Source organism: Genypterus blacodes, unplaced genomic scaffold (assembly GCF_046128005.1).
Source record: "Genypterus blacodes isolate CSIRO-AG114 ecotype Tasmania unplaced genomic scaffold, CSIRO-AGI_Gbla_v1 ptg000022l_1, whole genome shotgun sequence".
In the NCBI taxonomy this organism is placed as follows: domain Eukaryota; kingdom Metazoa; phylum Chordata; class Actinopteri; order Ophidiiformes; family Ophidiidae; genus Genypterus; species Genypterus blacodes.
Window position 1 is genome coordinate 2,989,069 of NW_027466835.1, and position 18,235 is coordinate 3,007,303.

The window sequence follows — 18,235 nt, forward strand, 5'->3', positions numbered from 1 at the left end:
AGTATATATGTAGTCCACTGTGTTCCAAAAGCAACACCTAACAATCATACAACCTAATATCCCACCACGTTTACAGGGAGAATGATGCACTTGAACATAACATTTTAAACTGTGGTTCTCTGCGCTCCATCATGGTCTTTCTTTAACGACACCTGTTTGCTGATTAGTTGCTATCTTATTGCCTTCCTCCAAACTATTTAACAGTGGTATCAGTTGCACGACTTAGACTTGTTTTCAATACACATTTATGGGTTTTGTTTTCATTTTTTGTGTGCTTTTCAATTAAATTATGTTATTTATCTATAAAGAAGTAAATGAAAACTTGAAAATGAAAGCATCACAATTTCTTTTAATGCTCTAGCACTAATTTTGGGAGGAGACACTTGGTGTTGGTTTCAAGTCATAAAGTAAAGTAAATAAAAAACATACTAAAGGAATATGATGTCAATGTGGTGACATAAATGGAGTACAGTGTAGCTCTCTTCGTGTCTTCTTGAGGCTATTTGCAGCCTCTGCTTTACGGAGATTGAAAGCGCGCTCTCGGTGTCCCGGGAACGCGCATTTCCTCACATCCAAGCCACGCCCACTCAACGTCTTTCCGCTTTCTCCGTCCCGTTGCATGATGGGAAAAACAGTTTGATAGCGTTTTGAAAGATGGCAGACGTGCGGCCGCCACCCATCCGCAGCCTGGATGACTTTCTGCGGGGCTCTGCTCGCTTTGCTGTGCCCGATGTCCGCGACCTGGACCGCTGGAACAACCGCATCATAAACAACCTATTATACTACCAGACCAATTACTACGTGACCGTGGCGGGATTTCTGCTCTTAGTTGGGTACGTTGCATTATTGTCTCTGTCTTACACACATGCCCCCGCCCCCGCCAGTGAAGTTGACCTCCTCTCCCTCCTCTTGTCCCGTTATTGCTGGTTCATGGGTCTAGAGATGAAGGTCTTGTTAGATAGCTTTGTCTCAAGCTACACCTTTGGAATGTCATTATTTCTTCCTGGCATGTCACGATTTGTGAGATTCTGCTCCAAGGTTTCTGAACCTCAGTATAAACAGGGTCCAGCTCAGCTCTGTGGCTCATAGGTGTCTCTCTGTTCATCTGCCTTTATTGTGTAATCACATGTTGACAAGTCGAAATTCAGACCTATGCTGTCTCAAAATAAACACATTCATGCTAATCAGAATGTATTTACAGATATGTTGAATGTTTTTTTCCTTCGTTTATCCTCTATAACCGCTTTTCCTTTCATGGATGCTGGAGTCTATCCTAGCAGTCACTGTGCCAGAGTCAGGGTTCACACAGGATAGGGGCCAACACACACACACAGACGACTCAGTCACACTCTTATTCACACCAAAGGGCAATTTAGAGTTTCTGATTAACATGAGATGTAACATGGGATTTAATGAAGAGTCAGCATGTGACATGTACAAAGATAAAACTCAAGGGGAATCACTGATCCTGCACTGAATTGTACTGTGAAAGGTTTGCGAGGTTAAGGATGTTACATTAATGCCACACTATGTGGCGTTCTTTTAAGAAACTGAATTGAAACCTTCTGTCTTATATGTTTTAAAATGTTTGTCTCTTCCAGGTATTTCCAGCCCTTCCAATTGTTTGTCGGAGCGACGGTGGTCACCTTATTCTTCCTTGGCTTTGTATGGGCTGCTGAGAACCAAGCTCCAATTCGCCGTTTCCGTAGAAACCACCCATCAGTCTCACTGTTGGGCATCCTAATAGGCAGTTACCTTCTCTTGTCTGTTCTGGGAGGGGTGGCTGTCTTCCTGTTTGGGATCGCCTTTCCTATACTGAGTAAGATATAGCACACGTAGACACAAACATTCACACACACACACACACACACACACACCTCCACATGCACTTGCCTTAAGCACTATGAGCCTCAGCCAGATGCTGCTCTGTAACTGTATGTGGTCTGCCGCTTTGTGGCTGAGTAACTATGGTTCCCTAAACACTTCCACTTTGCAATAATACCACTTCCAGTTGACCATTGAACATCTAGGTGGGAAGAAATTTCATGAACTGACTTGTTGCAATGGTGGCATCCTACTACAGTACCATGCTCGAATTCAGTGAGCTCTTTAGGGTTAGGGTTACCTATTCTCTCACAAATGTTTGTAAAGGCAGACTTCATGGCGAGGTACTTGATTTGTATACACCTGTGGCAATGAGAATGAATCAAACACATGAATTCAATGATTAAGCAGTGTGGGTCTATTTGATCACATGTTCTCCCTTCATTTGCTTTGTCTCATTGTCCCTGCTTGTGTGTGTCCTTCAGTGGTTTTCGTCCATGCATCAGTGAGGCTGCGGAGTCTGAAGAACAAACTGGAGAACAAGCTGGAGAGCATCGGCCTTAAGAGAACGCCCATGGGACTCCTGTTAGAGGCCATGGGACAGGAACAGGAGGCTGGCTCCTAGAGAGATGGAAGAGGAGGAGGAGGTGGGGACGAATGTGTCAGGACTGAGGTAGGATGGATGTCAAACAGAACCGACCAGAAAAATAAGTGATATGAGAAGTAAAGAGGAATGAAGGATGTGTGTCTTTATTTTACCAGGAAAGACACCAAAGGCTTTTTTTTTTTTTGCAAATTCATATTTATTTTAACCTGTTTCTAATTCATATCGACTTGTTTGAAGAATTTTCTCGTCAACTTAAGAATGAGAGTGAGAGAGAGAGAGTGTAACTGCAGTAGTAAAGTTGTGTTGCTATCTTATTGCCTTTGCCAAGCGGGATATCTCAAAAGGTTGTTGAGGGATTTCAAGGGATCGTGGTTGGCAGGTTGAAAGTGATGCAGGGAAGAATTCAATGTATAAAGTACCAGTCTGCCAGATGGTGGCGCTGTAATAACCATTTTTACCAGCACTTTCTTTTGGCTGCCAAGGTTGAATGAGTGTGTCTTGTTCAACAAAAAGATTTTGATCATGATTGAATTAGTTTATTGTATCAAAATTGAGTGTCACAACAATTAACCGACTTCTTAAGATGAGATCTTCTACCATAGTTAGGAGAATAATGAAATAGAAGTCATTTGTGTGTTCTGTGTATAAAACACAACTCTAGTATAAATGAAGGATAAATTAGAACAGCAAATAATTTAGCAAAGCTTTACCTGACTATTCCAGCAGTGGTGGAAATCTATTGGCTTGGGCCGTGTCGAGGTGCGGCAAATTTAGTTTGTGTATGAAATCTTTCCATTGTGAGTGACTGTGTATTTCTTTGTTTGCATAAATGTATGAGTGTGTATGGAGAGCTGTGCAGGCTGTATTAAGAATGAATTGGGTTTCCTTCCTTTTTCTTCCATTCCATGAACTGCTTTAGCTGATGCATTTTGCACCTGAACTGCTGTGTGTGTGTGAGTGACCTGTATGTCCATTATGAACATTTAGTTCAAAGTGTTTTCCCACTATGTCAAGCATATTGTTTTATAGTAAAAGCCTGGAAGGATTGACGGTTGAATGGATGCTGCTCACTGTATCATTGTGTTTTGCCATTGGTGACTTGGTTTATTGCTGTGTTACAAAACACAGGAGAAACAGTGAAATATGTACAGAAAGAAGTGACTTGTTATTGGTTACCATGTTTGAAATCTTTTTGCATCTTCTCTGTAACTTATCAAGTTAACGGCTACAAGGTAGTTCTTTCATGACGTTGTACATTGAGGTTAATTTGAACATGATTTGGATATTCAGCGTTGCCTTTCATTTATAAGTTTCAATTTGCATTCACCATGACAGAGACTTTGTTTTCCCCATGTGCTCGTAGTAAGATGTATTTAAAAGAGATTTTTAAATAAAATCTGTGCTCTGTCTGATATATTCATTGTCTTTTTCCAGCAAAAACTGTTAGACCATAGAATGTATGAGCTCAGCTTCTCCTCTGTCTCTGCCAGCTTCTCTATAACTCATTCTCTGTAACTTTTCTCAGATTGTATCTTGATCTACTTGCACACATAACTTATCAAAACGTATCCCTTGCTAAACGTCAACTAAAATAGAAAAATTACCTGTATTTTGGAGGGTTGCTCACCCATGGAACTTGTAGCATTCTGGTTTCTGTTTGCACCAGCTCAACTCACCCTGAATCTGTGTTCCTGGACTTCCTGCCCCAACACTGGCACAGCTTTGGACTCCTGGTATCTCTGAGAAACACTTGGGAAAATACATACTTTCCATATTTCTCTTCCTCCTCACAGCTGGATGTTTGACAGCAGACAAATAGTGCTGTCTGGCTCTGTGGGACACAACCAGAGGTCAGAGGCCGGCCTCCGTAAAAAAGGCCTGCTTGGCACTAAAACAAGAATGAACATGATGAAAGTGATGTTATGAGACTCAAAGTCGATGGGGAATTGCCCTTTTTATATCCCTTCTACAGAACATGAGCTCCGTGATGTTAACTAAAAAAATAAAATAAAAAATAAATAAAAAAATGCACTATTGACTTGTTTTGAGTTTTGCCACAGCAACTGAAACGTAAACAAATGGCAATAACACAACGCTAGAGGGCCCCAAACAGACTTGCTGTACGTTTGTCTGTCTCTACGATCCAAGACAATTTTCTGTCACAGTAGACAATAAAGGGAGCTCGAACCTTGAACCGTAAAAGGGCCAAAGTTATACATTGCATGAACTGCTCCACAACAACAACAACTAAAGGACAATTAAAAAAAAAATCCATAAATTGTTTTAATATGTAGGTTGAAATAAATGTAAATATCGGATCTTGATGGGACACTCGGCATATTGCAGTGTTTATTTACTTGACAACAGGTGGTGCTCTTTGTCTCCCTATCACACACACACACACACACACACAAGCACACGCACACGCGCGCGGACGGACGGACGGACAAAACTCTCCATAAAACACTCCCACATGCACACTGTTTTTCCAGGGAGGAGTTGGGGATACGTCATGAGGAGACACAGCTTTAGAAAGCCCCAGACTTCACTTGAGGTCCAAACAGTAACTGGCACTGGCTGTCACACTGCAACGCACTAACAGACATTCAACACAAAGCCTTCGGTAAGTGAAATGATAGGAAACCCCGCAATAATTTATCTGTGACTTTGTACATTATACATGTTGTCTGTTGTGTTTCTTCTCCCTGCTGTCTAGTTCATTTTGGTCTTGGTCTTTTTTTGTGTAACATTGTGAAATATATGGGATCATAAGAAGGCTACTTGTGATTCTCAAACCATATACTGTATGTGATTGTGTGTTTGTGTTCACCCGTGGATATTTTCTGGAATTTTCTTTCACACATCAAAATAGTAGTTGCGTGACTTTTCCAGAGTTTTCTGTCATACATGGGTGATAAGCAATAAGTTATAATGTCAGCCAGTATATTATAGGCGTAGATAGAAACGGCTGGTCTATCGCTTTCCGCATATTGCGACTATGGTACGACTTTTCTGGCTTTGCTTCAACTTGAAGAAACTTTAGATTTGTTGCGAATAGACAAATGTATTACTTGTTTTTGTTACGCTTTCATTTCTGGGCTCTTTTGCAACGGATATGTTTTATTTTGAAAGGCTTGTGGTTTATACGAATTGACTTTACTTGACAACAAACGCAGAGTCGCAAGTAGCGCTCCGTTTTTCTGTATACTATTCTAAAATAGCTGGCTTTATGTTTATTTAAAAAGTTGTAAAGTTGATTTCAAATTTTCGACCCTTTTTAAATTTTGTATTTTATACTTTTCCAGATAAACTATAAAGTATACTGTATAATTGGATGCACACATATATATGGCTATAAAAACACAATTGTATATTTTTCAACTTTTGGGTTGGGGAAATTATCAAGTCTCTCAAAGTGAAAAGTGAGTCCACAAGTCGAGTTGAAGTCAACAATTACGCAATTGCTCAGACCATGTCAATCTTGCAAAGTATGTCATGTGGATCTATACCACAACAGGGGGGGGGGGGGGGGGGGGGGGGGGGGAGAGAGAGAGAGAGAGAGAGAGAGAGAGAGAGAGAGAGAGAGAGATAGGGACAGATCTTTGAGAAGGGAAGCTGTGGCAGTGACATCATGTAGCTGTTGTGAGTAACCCAGCACTGCAGATTTGGCAGGTGATTACCAAACCCTTTGTAGAAGCAGGTCAAAGTCACAGACAGTGGTGTAACAGCAGGACAGCCATGCTGTCCCTTTATCTCTACCCAACCATCACATGTCTCTACTGCTTCCAGCAGGTCAGCAATGACTGATAAGACCTTTTTTAATAATTCAGATTTGTATGTTGAATCATGTATGTTATATGTTGAAGCATCAATTTCCTATGTTTTAATCGACTTCTGCACTCATTTCTGTTTGAAAAAGTTTGTTACCAGCATTTTTTATGTCAAAACTGAAGATGGAAGGAAAAAAAAATCCTGTGAAAAGAAAGAAAATGCTGACAGCACATGATGGCACACACATTTGTTTTTGCTCTTAAGCCTTGATTTTGCATCCAGGGAATCCACAAGCAGACAGTTAATCTGCAGAGTAATCGCTTATCATTTGAATTATTGTGCCTAAAAAATACAATATTTCCCTTTTATATGTATGGTATTTATCTAATTCTGTAATTTCTGTATGAATGTACATAAGTACTTACAGTATATCCCTTCTTGTTTACTCATAGGAAAGACGCTTTTGTGGACTCGAAGATCACATTGTTTTGGATGAGCTCCTGCTGAGGACTGCCTTCAGATTTCCATCATCGTTTAAGGGCCTTAGGCTCCGTCCACCTGACAAAAGAGTCATTTCAAGAAAATAGCATCTTCTCTTCTTGGATATTGAGCAGTTGGGTTGTATAGTGCCTCGTTTATCAATACATTGTCACATTCTTCATCTGAAAGAATCAACCTTCTTGCAGGTTTATATTAGATACTCTGAAGATCTGAACAGCCAACCTTTTTTTTTTATTCCTTAGTGGAAATTTTATATGTGTAGGACTTTCTCTTATTATCTTAGTTTTTTGACATTTGTGGGGGACATTGTAACACATCACATTAAAAGATCTCCCCACACCTTGCTCAAGGGCACTACAGTGGGAAAAACAATCACCTTGGTGGGTGTGGAATTGGCCAACCCCCAAGTCGCTCTTACTACCAGACCGATTTGCTGACATCCTCGCCAATCTTTTCACATATCCACAACCATGCGGTACTTAAAGAAATACTTTACAGAGGGCCTTATCCAGATGGCTATTTTGCTCAGCCTGAGTGGAATTAGGGTCGACGTGGGACTAGACCCTTACCTACCCCCCACCTGGCACGAGATGTTATTAGGTTCAACCTCAGCGCTGACCCAAACAGAGTTCTACAATCTCCGCAACCACCAGGAAAATGGTCACACTCTGCACCCAAAGAATGTGGACCTAGATGGGTTTTTTACAGCCCGGAGACTGCTGGGCTGGGTCCACTCTTTAGACAGACTGCAGGTAGGAAAATCAATTATTTATCTCCATATTCCTGTGCAAAGTCCTAGTTACAGGTATGAAAACACACTTTCAATGCTTTTCTCGTAGGTCCCTAATACAGCGCAGGAGACGTGGCTTGTTCACTGGGAGCCAGATTCTCTCCCAGGGGGACACCCTGACCAGCCCTCATCACTTCAGAGAGCTGCTACTGGGGTAGACAGAGACCACAGTGACCAGCCTATGGAACCCTCAGCTGTACTTGGTACAATGGAGGATGAAGAGGAGGATGTTAAAGAGGTGGATTTATAGCTGTTTTATCTATTGTCAAGTCAGTCACCTAAAGCCCTTTCCTGTAGGTTAATCAGATTGTTTTAATTTAAACATGTTGCTTGCATAACAAGTGAAGGCAAATGTGCAGAAAATTTTGTTACAATACACTCATGTATTCATGAGATATAGCCTTTCGTATTTTGAGCCCCGTCCACTCCAATTTGCCCTCAAGTTGTAGCAAATCAGAGAAAAGCTATTTTTGGGAAACTTTTAAAATATCCGAAAATATACTTGGTGTATAAATGGGTGTTGCCTATGTGAGAATAGACCCAAATTATCCCTGGAAGAAAATACACCATATGTTTGACTTGCAATTGATGCAAATTGACCGTAAGAGTAACACTGTTGTCATTGTAAACGCACTGTTGTAACATACAGAGCAAACTGTGTGTCCAGGGGTTAAACGTGTGTTTGTAGATCAGGAGGCTTAACATAGCATACATATAGGCTGTTTGTCATGGGGTGACCAAGCAACTGGCTGACCACAGGCAAGACAACAACATGACACTGCCTGACTTGACTTGATGAGTCATCATCTTTGGAGTAAAGCTTGCACACTTTCATTTAACATTGGTCCAATGTATGGAATGCTTTAAATCTGATTTCCACTGATACATCTACATACATGCCCTTTTGCAAAGTCTGAATGCAAGTGTCAGCATTAATCATTGTTCATATTATATACATATATTACATACAGGGTAATTGCCTGGAATACAAATTACCCTAATTCAATTTTTAAATACCATCACCAGCACCTGGATCCAATTCTGCCCCAAAAGTATGGATCAGTATCTGATCCTGTGGCAGATGTTGCATTGAAGTATACAATATCTGTTGGTTAACTAATAGTCATTGGAATTGATTTGTTTAAGTAAGTTAACAACAGCTAATGATCAGCAGATGTGGTTGCCCAGAAGTGTTCTGCGCTGAACCATCGCTGCTCTTTTGATAGTGCTGAAGAAATGTGGTTGGCTGCCTTAATTATTAAGATTTGTGTACTGTCAGAGATTTCTCTTAACATGCAGCCATGTAGAAACTGAACCTGAAGTAACCTGAAGATGTGTAAAAGTGCTGAAGGAGCAACTTTGGGCTGTGTGCCGAGGTTGCTTAGCTGTTATGAGGTGTGAGGTGAAAATGATTCATCCATCATAACAAACTACCAACGTCTATCACGTTGTGTAGATTTACACAGTTAAAACCACCATCAGCCATCTATAACACACACACACACACACACACACACACACTGCTCAGAAGCTGGTGCTAACAATCAGATTATACCAAATATAAATAGCCTAATACTTGTCAACATGACCAGTGTGTACATGTTCAGTCTGGACATGTCTGGACAAACTGTGAGTGTGTGTGTGTGTATCACATAAACACTTGTACAAAACACTATTACCATGCTGGCCTTGTGACCAGCTGGCTTGTTTTGAAACCTGATCTGACCTGTTGCGTCCTCACACACATACATCTTTCACTTTCGCAATCTCCCTGTTTTCTTCATCAACACACTTCTGAAGGAGCACATTGCACTTTGCACATTGGTCCTAAGTTGTGTTTTTATAGTTTTGCTTTGGTAGTGCTGTACTAAGCAAAGGACTGTCCTGACTGAGAATAACAAATATGACCAATGTGACTAATGCTGCCCCCCCCCCCCCCCCCCCCTAGATTCACTCTGAGTCATCATTGATCTGAATACCATGTGGACAACACTATAAATATAAGCTTTAAATCCCTACTTTACATGGATGTGTAATGTGGATCAGAGAAGCCCTTTGATACTGGTCATTATACAACTTGACTCTCCAGACTCAATGGGACCTATAAGCAGGGCTGTGGACTTCATTTGCATGACTTAGACTCAACTTGAACTTCCAGAGTCCAAATATTGCTGACTTGAGATTCAACTTCCAATAATCGAAAAAAACAACTTTACACTTTAACATCACTCACTAATAAACCGCACATGGGCTTGTAAGGCTTTTGACTTGGAGACACCGTCTGCAAACCATTTTTAAGTATCGCCTCTCAACTGAAGGCTTCTGTAGTGGTGACCTCTATACCAGCAGCCTATATGAACGTTATGTTAAGCCTGCTGATCTACCCAGAGACCGACAGCCAAGCTCAGAATAACTTTAACCTTTTCCTGACCTGACTGAGGGTTCACAGACAAACTCAAAGACCCTCAACAGCTAGTTGGGACATGTATGGACCAGGCTTCAAGCTCTGTCCTAGTGCATACGTGACATACTTTTTAACTCGACATCATGCTGTGGATGAATCTGAATCATTTCACTCACCATTTGTACAGATTTAATGATGATGACTGGACATTCTCTGAAATGTCTTCATCCATTCTTTAATTAGTTTTACCCTCTGTGACTGTAAACTGTTTAGGCCCTAAGGCAGCAAGGCAGCTACAGTCTATCATGCCAGACTTCACAGTTTAACTAGGTTTAGGTTTTGATTTTGGTGCACAGAGCATTTAAAACATATTGTGCATTTCTACAAGAATGTTTAATTTTTTATCTCATCAACATATCTCTGACATGATGTCATTATCATCCATTTGGTCTGGAACCAGGAAGGAACACACCCTATGCACTATCACAATGTGGCTCTGGATGAGACAGGACATGAGGGGGACGAGGAAGAGGAGGAGGTGGCAAGGATCTACAGGTGTGACAGGAGGAGAGAGGGCCATGAAAGACCAGTTTCTCAGGATTGCATCAGCAATGAGCTGACTCAGAGTGAAGCAGCTCAGGTAAGACACTCTATAGGAAGAATAACAAACATTTGCAGGAAATAAATGCAAAATTAGCACCCATTTCACAATTTTTTTTAAATGTTACTGTTTAGTCAGGCCAATTTAAGATTGAGTTTGGCTTCTGTTCTGTTAAATGGGTGGGACAGATGGATGCATTATGGAGGAATGATTGGGGATGTAATTTATGATGAAGTCCGTTGACACCACACTTGCTGTCTGGTGTTACATTGATGTATTCCAATGTTGCCTGGACTTAACAAAGGAATTGAAAGCTGTTTGGCTCGTTCTGGGAACATGTTAACTCCTCCTCCTCGCCCTTTGCTCCACTCTTTCTTTACTATTGACTCATTAGGGCACTTAGTTCATCTGATCAGGGTCTCGCCATCCTTGCCACTCTTAGAGTAGGCTAAAGACTAGCGGTGGCTGTGCTTTTCCATTGTAGCCCTCAGGATATTGAATAGCCTCCCTTCCCGAGGACAGTAAGTCAGCTAGCAATATGGCCTGGAAAGATGTCTCAAATCCTGCACAGACAGGCTCTTTATTGATGTCTATAAATAAACTTGACCTAAGTATCATTGTAATCACAGAGTTAGATAATACTAAAGTACCATGGAAAGTGATTCCAGGTCACTAGTATGGTTTGGAATAGTTGGAGCCTATTGTTCAGGTATTCACAGGCATGTGATTCTATGCAGTTTTACACATCCACAATGAGAAATATTGAAAATAAGATATATTTGAATATATTTATAAATTAGCAAATAATTAGACTTAACGGAAGTCCAGCTCTGGGGCATCTGAATTCACATAATGAACGATGATCATGATCAACTCTAGCTTTATCCAGTGAGATCCAAAATTGCTTCCACGAAAGACCGTGTCAGTGATATCTCTCTGGCACACATATGAACGTGTCAGCGTATGTGTGCTTGCAAAGATCAGTATATTTCATGCTTGGAATTGGAGCTGGATGCTTCCTCTTGAGACGTGGGACTGCTGCCAACACCTCAGAGCTATACACTGTAGACAGTTACCTCAGAGGTGAGGTACAGTTTAATCTCTGGTTACACACTTTGCCCCCCTGTGTTTCAAGAGCCGAGCTTGAAAGAAGCTGAAATGCAAAATTCACCTTCTACCCAGATAAAACATTTCCAATACAGTGTTGCAGGATAGTGGTGAGAAGCTCCTGATTTGAGACAGAATCAGGAGACGATCAAAGGACAAGGCAGTCACTCCTTAGAATGAAACCCAAGAAACCTCCACAGAGGAGAAGAAGAGAACTGTTCATGTATTTTAAGAAGTCTTCGCTCCTCTGGCGTTGTGGGTGTGACTGATGGGACTTTAGTGGGTCAGGTTGTACAACATGGCTAGAGACATAGTAACTCCTTATGTTCACATGGGATTGGAAACATGGCAAGGCAGCTCCAGCACTAACTGGTCACTTCCCTGATGTCTTGGAGATGATGTAGACAGCCATGTGTTTCTTCAAGGACATGTGCTGTTCGCAGCTGTTACTTCTAGATGTAGGGATTCCCAGATCCTTTCAATCATCTTAAAGTCATTAGAGTTTAATGTTTTCCAGGCCTACAAAATATTGAAAAAGTCATGGATACATTGAATAATGATGGAAATCTCAACAAGCCAAGGTAAAACCAAAGAAGGGAAAACAATGTAAATATTTGTATTTTTTTCAAATTTCCTCCACTCTCTGATTCATGCTGTCCTCAGTGTTGGTGTTGGCACTACCAGGCGTTAAACCTCTGTTTCCAGTGTGTGTTCCTTCTCCATCTGTGTGCAGTGACACATGCTCCTTGTCTTCTTTTACCTAACCCCTGCTTTTCCTTCTTTCTATTTCCAGACCTCTTTTTCCTTCCATGAATGTTTGAGACTGTTAGAAGATACCTTTGACTTCACAGTAGAACCAGAGGTACAGCCTCCTCTCTTTTCTTTTCTTTTCTTTTCTTTTCTTTTCTTTTCTTTTCTTTTCTTCTCTTCTCTTCTCTTCTCTTCTCTTCTCTTCTCTTCTCTTCTCTTCTCTTCTCTTCTCTTCTCTTCTCTTCTCTTCTCTTCTCTTCGCTTCTCTTCGCTTCTCTTCTCGCCCTTATTTGAGTAGACTCAAAGTTTTTCTCTGCTGTCTTGACTCTCAGATATGTGATGGTGTTCTGGATGATGGGGGTAGAAGGGGAGACCTGGAGCAGCAGCCCACAGACAGGGAGCTCCATCTGTCCCATGACATCTCCACAGACAACCCGTCTTTGGACCTGGAGCTCCAATGGCAGGATTTGATGGCACTCATGGCACCCGAGGTGACTTGGAATAAGATGAAACCAAAGTAAACTACAACAGAAAATGAGAAATGAGATCAGACAGCTGAGATGAGAAGAGTTGAGATAGTATGCAGGGCTAAGGAACGTATGTGGACAAGGTGACATATTTATATATACATTTATATTTAGGTTTAGAAAATGAATATGATGCAAAAATATGAGATGACACAAGACAAGATGCAGTGAGCCTAAATGAAATCAGATTAAAGACACAAATGAAACAAGACAATCCAAGATGAGAGACGATGTGAGACTAGATGAGACAAAATAAGGTTATTGATTTAAATTATACAATATGATGATATAATTAGTGAAATTAGAGATCAATATTCTTTTCTCTCCAGTATACCAGCATTGCCCCGACGACATCATCTGAAAATGCTGGAAGACTTCAGGACGCCTGCTCTGAAGATCTGTATAGCAGCAACAATATGCATGAAGCTGGTCAGGATGTGGTTCTATTGGATGATCATCTGCATCATGGTATGCCATACCTTTCCAACCTCTTCCTAAAGATCAATGTCACTCAATATACACTTTCTCCTTCGACAGCCTTATCAGCACAAATGATGTAATATTGCACTATAATCACCACTAGAGAAATTAGTTTTTGAGGTGAGATAGAGAGAAAAGTGAGGCCCTGTTTGCTAATGTGAGGAAAAGGTTCAAATAAAAGCTGCTTGTCAATCTATGTTGCTGTTTGAGATCAGGTAGATTTACCCTCAGGTTAGATCCCTTTGTGGTCAAGGTCTTGTTAGGTTCAGGTATTGTTTCCATCGCCCTCCTCCATGCCAAAATGTTGAACCTGTGACTACCTGTACCATCAATGCAACACAAATAATTCCAATCATTTGCTCTTTCCTCCTAGTTTTGTTGAGGTCCCCACACCGTTCGGATGCTGAGGCGCCTATGCTGTCCCTCACTCCCAGTGCAGAGTTAGATGGAGGAAATGGCTCAGTCTCAAGTGATGCGATGGAAAACATCAATATGAATCCCTTGCACAGTCCTCCAGACAATATTGATCTCCTTTCCCACGATCCCTCCAGTGACTTCAGCATGAATGCAGACACCAACACAAGTTCATTCACCATGAATCTGCTAACACAAGATCCTCCAGATAACATAGACAGTAGCCTGTGCTACCCTGACAACTGCGATAGCTTTCGTGTTGACTTTCGTCCTTGTGACCTTGCGTCGCCCAGCTCCAGCCCTTCTCTGGAGTCCAACGTCATGACTCATGACCTCTCAGCATCCCCCTCGAGTGCATTTTGGGTTGAGCAGGAGGAAGATGAGGAAGAAGGTGATCTCCGCAACCCACTTAGTGACATTTTGGAGTCCGTCATCTTGGAGGAGATGAGCTTGTTGGATCTTGCCTTGGAGGAAGGCTTCAGTCCTGAGATGACTGCCAGGCTGGAGGAGGAGGGCTACTTTAACCGTGAAAGAACCCAACAGGGAACTGGAGCATTCAGCCACAATATAACCAGTGTGGAGGACAGACATAGTGACCACTCCGGCTCCAGAATGGCTGACGCAGAGCAGCTGGGTTACCCCGGGAGCCAGCATCAAGGTGAATAATTAAATAAAGAAGTCACGATCGGTAACAATGCAGCTCACAATGCTGCACGCCATTAATGGACGCATGTCGTAGTATTAGTGAAGTTCAAGATCAGTGCCTTTTTATCAAAATAGTTTGCTGCTCATGTAAGACGCACTCAGTTAACAGCTAACGTAACGTAACATATACCCCTGGGTGGCAGACGATACTGAGCTGAGGCTGTTCTGCTCCCCAGCTCACGAAAAACATCTGTCCACCTCCCAGAAACTGCCATTGTCTTCAAGTTCCAGTCAGTAATGCGAAAATGTTTGTTGCACAAGCCCACTTATCAATCTGCTAGGTTTTCAAGCACTTCCCTTGTGTGTCCCTATCCCTCTGTGTCAGGGGCACTGGTTTTCGTCATTGCTTAAATTGTAAAAGTGCTAGAAGACGTAAAAGAGGAATTAAAGGAAGACTTGGAAACTTAAGAACACAAAAATTTGAAGAAAAAACTGAGAATGCACTGAAACCTAACTGAACAAAAGAAAAACCTCAGCCCAGTCTCGGCTGTTTTATCTGCTCTCTTTCAGCGCAGAGGCTAGACTCAAGGGTGTTTGATGCCAAAACCATTGCTCTGCCTGCAGGCCTTTGTTTTGTCACCACTGGATTTATGACGGTTAAGAAGCCCTACATGTTTGAATCTTGTATGATGAAAAATGTCAACACAATATACTGTCGCTAATCAACCTGCAGACTGACCCTTCTTTATTCCTTCTTCTTAGATCTCGAGGACGAAGATGAGGATTCTGACTCTGGTCTTTCTTTGAATTTCACCCACAGCCCTGCCTCTCCTTGTGCCTCAGAGGCCTCCTCTTACTCTTCTTCCTCCTCCTCATCTTCTTCCTCTGTCTCAGCTGTTGGGAGTCCCTTCTCTGAAGAAGATGATGCTGAGGAAGGGTTGTTGGATTCAATTATGGAAGTGGAGTTGACGATAAAGCAAGAGGAACAAGATGTGGAGGAAGAGATGGGGGCAGCAGGGGGAAGCTACTCCAAAGATGTGCAGGAACTCCTTTTTTCTGGCTATCAAGATCAGAAGCTTTTAAACGGTTTTCCCTGGCTGGAGCACATTGATCATGACCACACATACAACCAGCCTCCTTCGCCATCTGCTTCCGCCTCATCCCTGGCTAAGTTGCCCACCAAACACTCAAAATCCTCATCACGATATCACAACGCCCACCCCTACTCTTCTAAACACATCACGGAGACTAAAATGTGGGGCCGAGATGAACGTCGGGCACGGGCCATGAAGATCCCTTTCTCCACTGAGCTGATCGTCAATCTGCCGGTGGAGGAGTTCAATGAGCTCCTAACTAGCCACTGCCTCAATGAGGAGCAGCTCACCCTCATCAGGGACATACGCCGCAGAGGTAAGAACAAGATTGCTGCACAGAACTGCAGGCAGAGAAAGATGGATGTCCTGTCAGGACTCCAGATGGAGGTCTCAGGGTTGAGATGCCATCGTTCACGCTTGCTAAGGGAGAAACAGAAATCCCTGAGGACTTTGCAGGAGATAAAGCGTCAGCTGGACATGCTCTACCAGCAGGTCTTTTCCAGTCTCAGGGATCAGGAGGGGAGGCCACTGGATGCCACAGAGCATATACTTAATTTTGGGCCAAACGGCAATGTCACTGTGGCCTCACGCCAACAAAGGGAAACACTGCCACCAACAGGCGACAGAATGAGCAAGAAACAAAGGGATAAGAAGAAGTGAGAGGTGGACAGAACAGCTCAATCATCGAAACAGAGTAACGAGTGAAAAAGATTCCTTAGCTGGCATCAAAAATACAAAAAAGCAGTGATATGATAGTGGATGACGGACAGCTCTATGAAAAGGGGTCAAACATCACGCCCAGATAAACCAACCTGGCAGCAGAAGTTGTTTGATCTGAGGGATGGATGGATACAAAATGAGTTGGAAAAGACGTTCTCTCAGGGTGGAGGTGATGATCATATCATACGATGATGTGGCAACTCCATTCTTCACTGTGCACTGTGCAATTTGTACACTGGAAAGATTACTTGAATTAAACCTCAGCTGAACACTGCTAACTACTAATGCTGAGGTGAAGCTAAACTGCTATTAGAGGGGGAGTTAAAACAAGTGAGGATCAACTACCACTGCTGCTCTAAATTGCTAGATCATCTCTGTTGTCTTCATCTCTGTTACGTAAAATGAAGATAATCCATAATGTGGTCGACTTGATACAGCCCCACCAGTCCAAGACCTACTGACACACAGACCTGAAACCTCAGGCAATAGCAAGGAACATGACCTGGTTAGACTGAAAATAATCATATCTCAGTTCCAAGGAAGCAACTGGACTGGTGAAGACCTCGGTTCACCACAGGAAAAGAACTTGAGGCTGTGGTTGGTTGGATATCAGGGCCAGCCATAGAGCAGCAGCCCCTGGGACTGGGAACAGTGGAGCAGCTCTTCTAAGATCACTTCAGCAGGATTTAGGATTGAAGAACCTGTAACAGGACCTTTTATCCGAACTCATTGTACTGTTTGACTGTAGGACTCACCTTCAGGGACTTACAGATGAAATATGACTGTTTGTTTCCCTGTAAATGGACCTTGTATATTGTTTTGCAGTGGTACAACCTGCCTTTTACCTTCACTTGAATCAGATCAGCTGTTTTGAGTACATTGATGTGTCTGGAAAGCAAAAGATTTCAATGTAATTAAACACCCAAGCACAAAACACAAAAAGATTTTTCATTTACTTAAGAATTTTGTAAATTGTAGTTTTCAGTCCTTTTTTTCAACATTGCATAAATTAAAACAGGCCTACTGTTAAGACAAATCACTGAAAAACAAATACGACAGAGTGAGTTATCAAACTTCTTTTGAAGATAACTGTATGAATATAGGTTTTATAAGTAGTGTATAAGTATTACAGTGTATTTTTTATTATGTCTGCCATGTCGACCAGAAACCTGCAGAAGAGCATCATCACCTGTCTCCATCTTTCAGAATTTGTGAAGCAGTCAATTCATTTAGAAGCACACAACACTCACTTCACTGGCTGAATTGTTGTCCCTGTAAAACCATTTGAACTATATGTAGTATAGTTGAATTGGTTAATTAAATGCAAAAACATGGCTGTAAAGGCATTAAGGTTGAAAGAGAAAAGTGTCCAGATACATAATGATTCAGGTCAGTTATGTATCCAGTGAATCCATAAAGAGATTTCCAAACCATAGTCAAAACCTGAAAGCACATGAACATGTTTGAGTGAATCTGTGAATATCTGTTAGTGTGTGTACACACCTACGCTGCTTTTATGTCCCTTCAATCACAGTGCAATGTTTTTCTTAGAATTTTTATTAACTTAATGCCATCTTATTCAGATGGGACTTTAACTTGCCTGATCAGTTTTGCTGTAACAGTTTGCATGGATGTTCACAACCTGTGGACACAGATTCACACTTGTGTTGTTTTTGTGTGCATTTGTGATAGTATAGATCCAGTGCTTGCTCGTATTCAATGACAAGGGACCTCTTGTATTTTGGAATAAATAATAATAATAAAAAAATGCTGTCATTCGTTTCGATTCAGAAGATCCACATTCATCACAAATCTTTCTTCAGGTTTTGTCAGTTCACAAAATGCAAACTATCTTAATTTACAGTGAACAAGAGGTTGAAAGATTTAATATAAAATAGTAGTTAGAATAAAATGGCTGGATTGAGACGCAGAGGTACAAATGGTTATGAAAACAAAAACTAACTTTATTGTCTAAAAGTAGATCAGCCATTACAGTGACT

The 18,235-nt window shown here is 41.6% G+C and overlaps 2 protein-coding genes across 4 annotated transcripts; both read left to right on the top strand.

The window, feature by feature from the left end:
• Nucleotides 1-630: 630 nt before the first annotated feature.
• praf2 (PRA1 domain family, member 2) lies at nt 631-3,845 on the top strand. Of its 2 annotated transcripts, XR_012961054.1 has the most exons (4): nt 631-833; nt 1,602-1,819; nt 2,310-3,388; nt 3,419-3,845. XR_012961054.1 is itself a non-coding variant. In XM_076143016.1 (3 exons), exons 1-3 carry the CDS (start codon nt 655-657, stop codon nt 2,447-2,449), a joined length of 537 nt encoding a protein of 178 aa, XP_075999131.1. In that variant the 5' UTR covers nt 631-654; the 3' UTR covers nt 2,450-3,845. The 2 variants fall into 2 exon arrangements, 1 of the variants encoding a protein (XP_075999131.1); XM_076143016.1 differs by having other exon boundaries at nt 2,310-3,845.
• Nucleotides 3,846-4,830: 985 nt separating this feature from the next.
• LOC142992537 (endoplasmic reticulum membrane sensor NFE2L1-like) lies at nt 4,831-18,011 on the top strand. 2 transcript variants are annotated; one of them, XM_076143006.1, is made up of 8 exons: nt 4,831-5,054; nt 6,655-7,455; nt 7,543-7,731; nt 10,358-10,537; nt 12,688-12,846; nt 13,212-13,350; nt 13,736-14,434; nt 15,184-18,011. In XM_076143006.1, exons 2-8 carry the CDS (start codon nt 7,174-7,176, stop codon nt 16,173-16,175), a joined length of 2,640 nt encoding a protein of 879 aa, XP_075999121.1. In that variant the 5' UTR covers nt 4,831-5,054; nt 6,655-7,173; the 3' UTR covers nt 16,176-18,011. The 2 variants fall into 2 exon arrangements, with proteins under 2 accessions (XP_075999121.1, XP_075999122.1); XM_076143007.1 differs by lacking the exon at nt 4,831-5,054 and adding an exon at nt 5,381-5,432.
• The last annotated feature ends 224 nt before the right edge of the window (nt 18,012-18,235 follow it).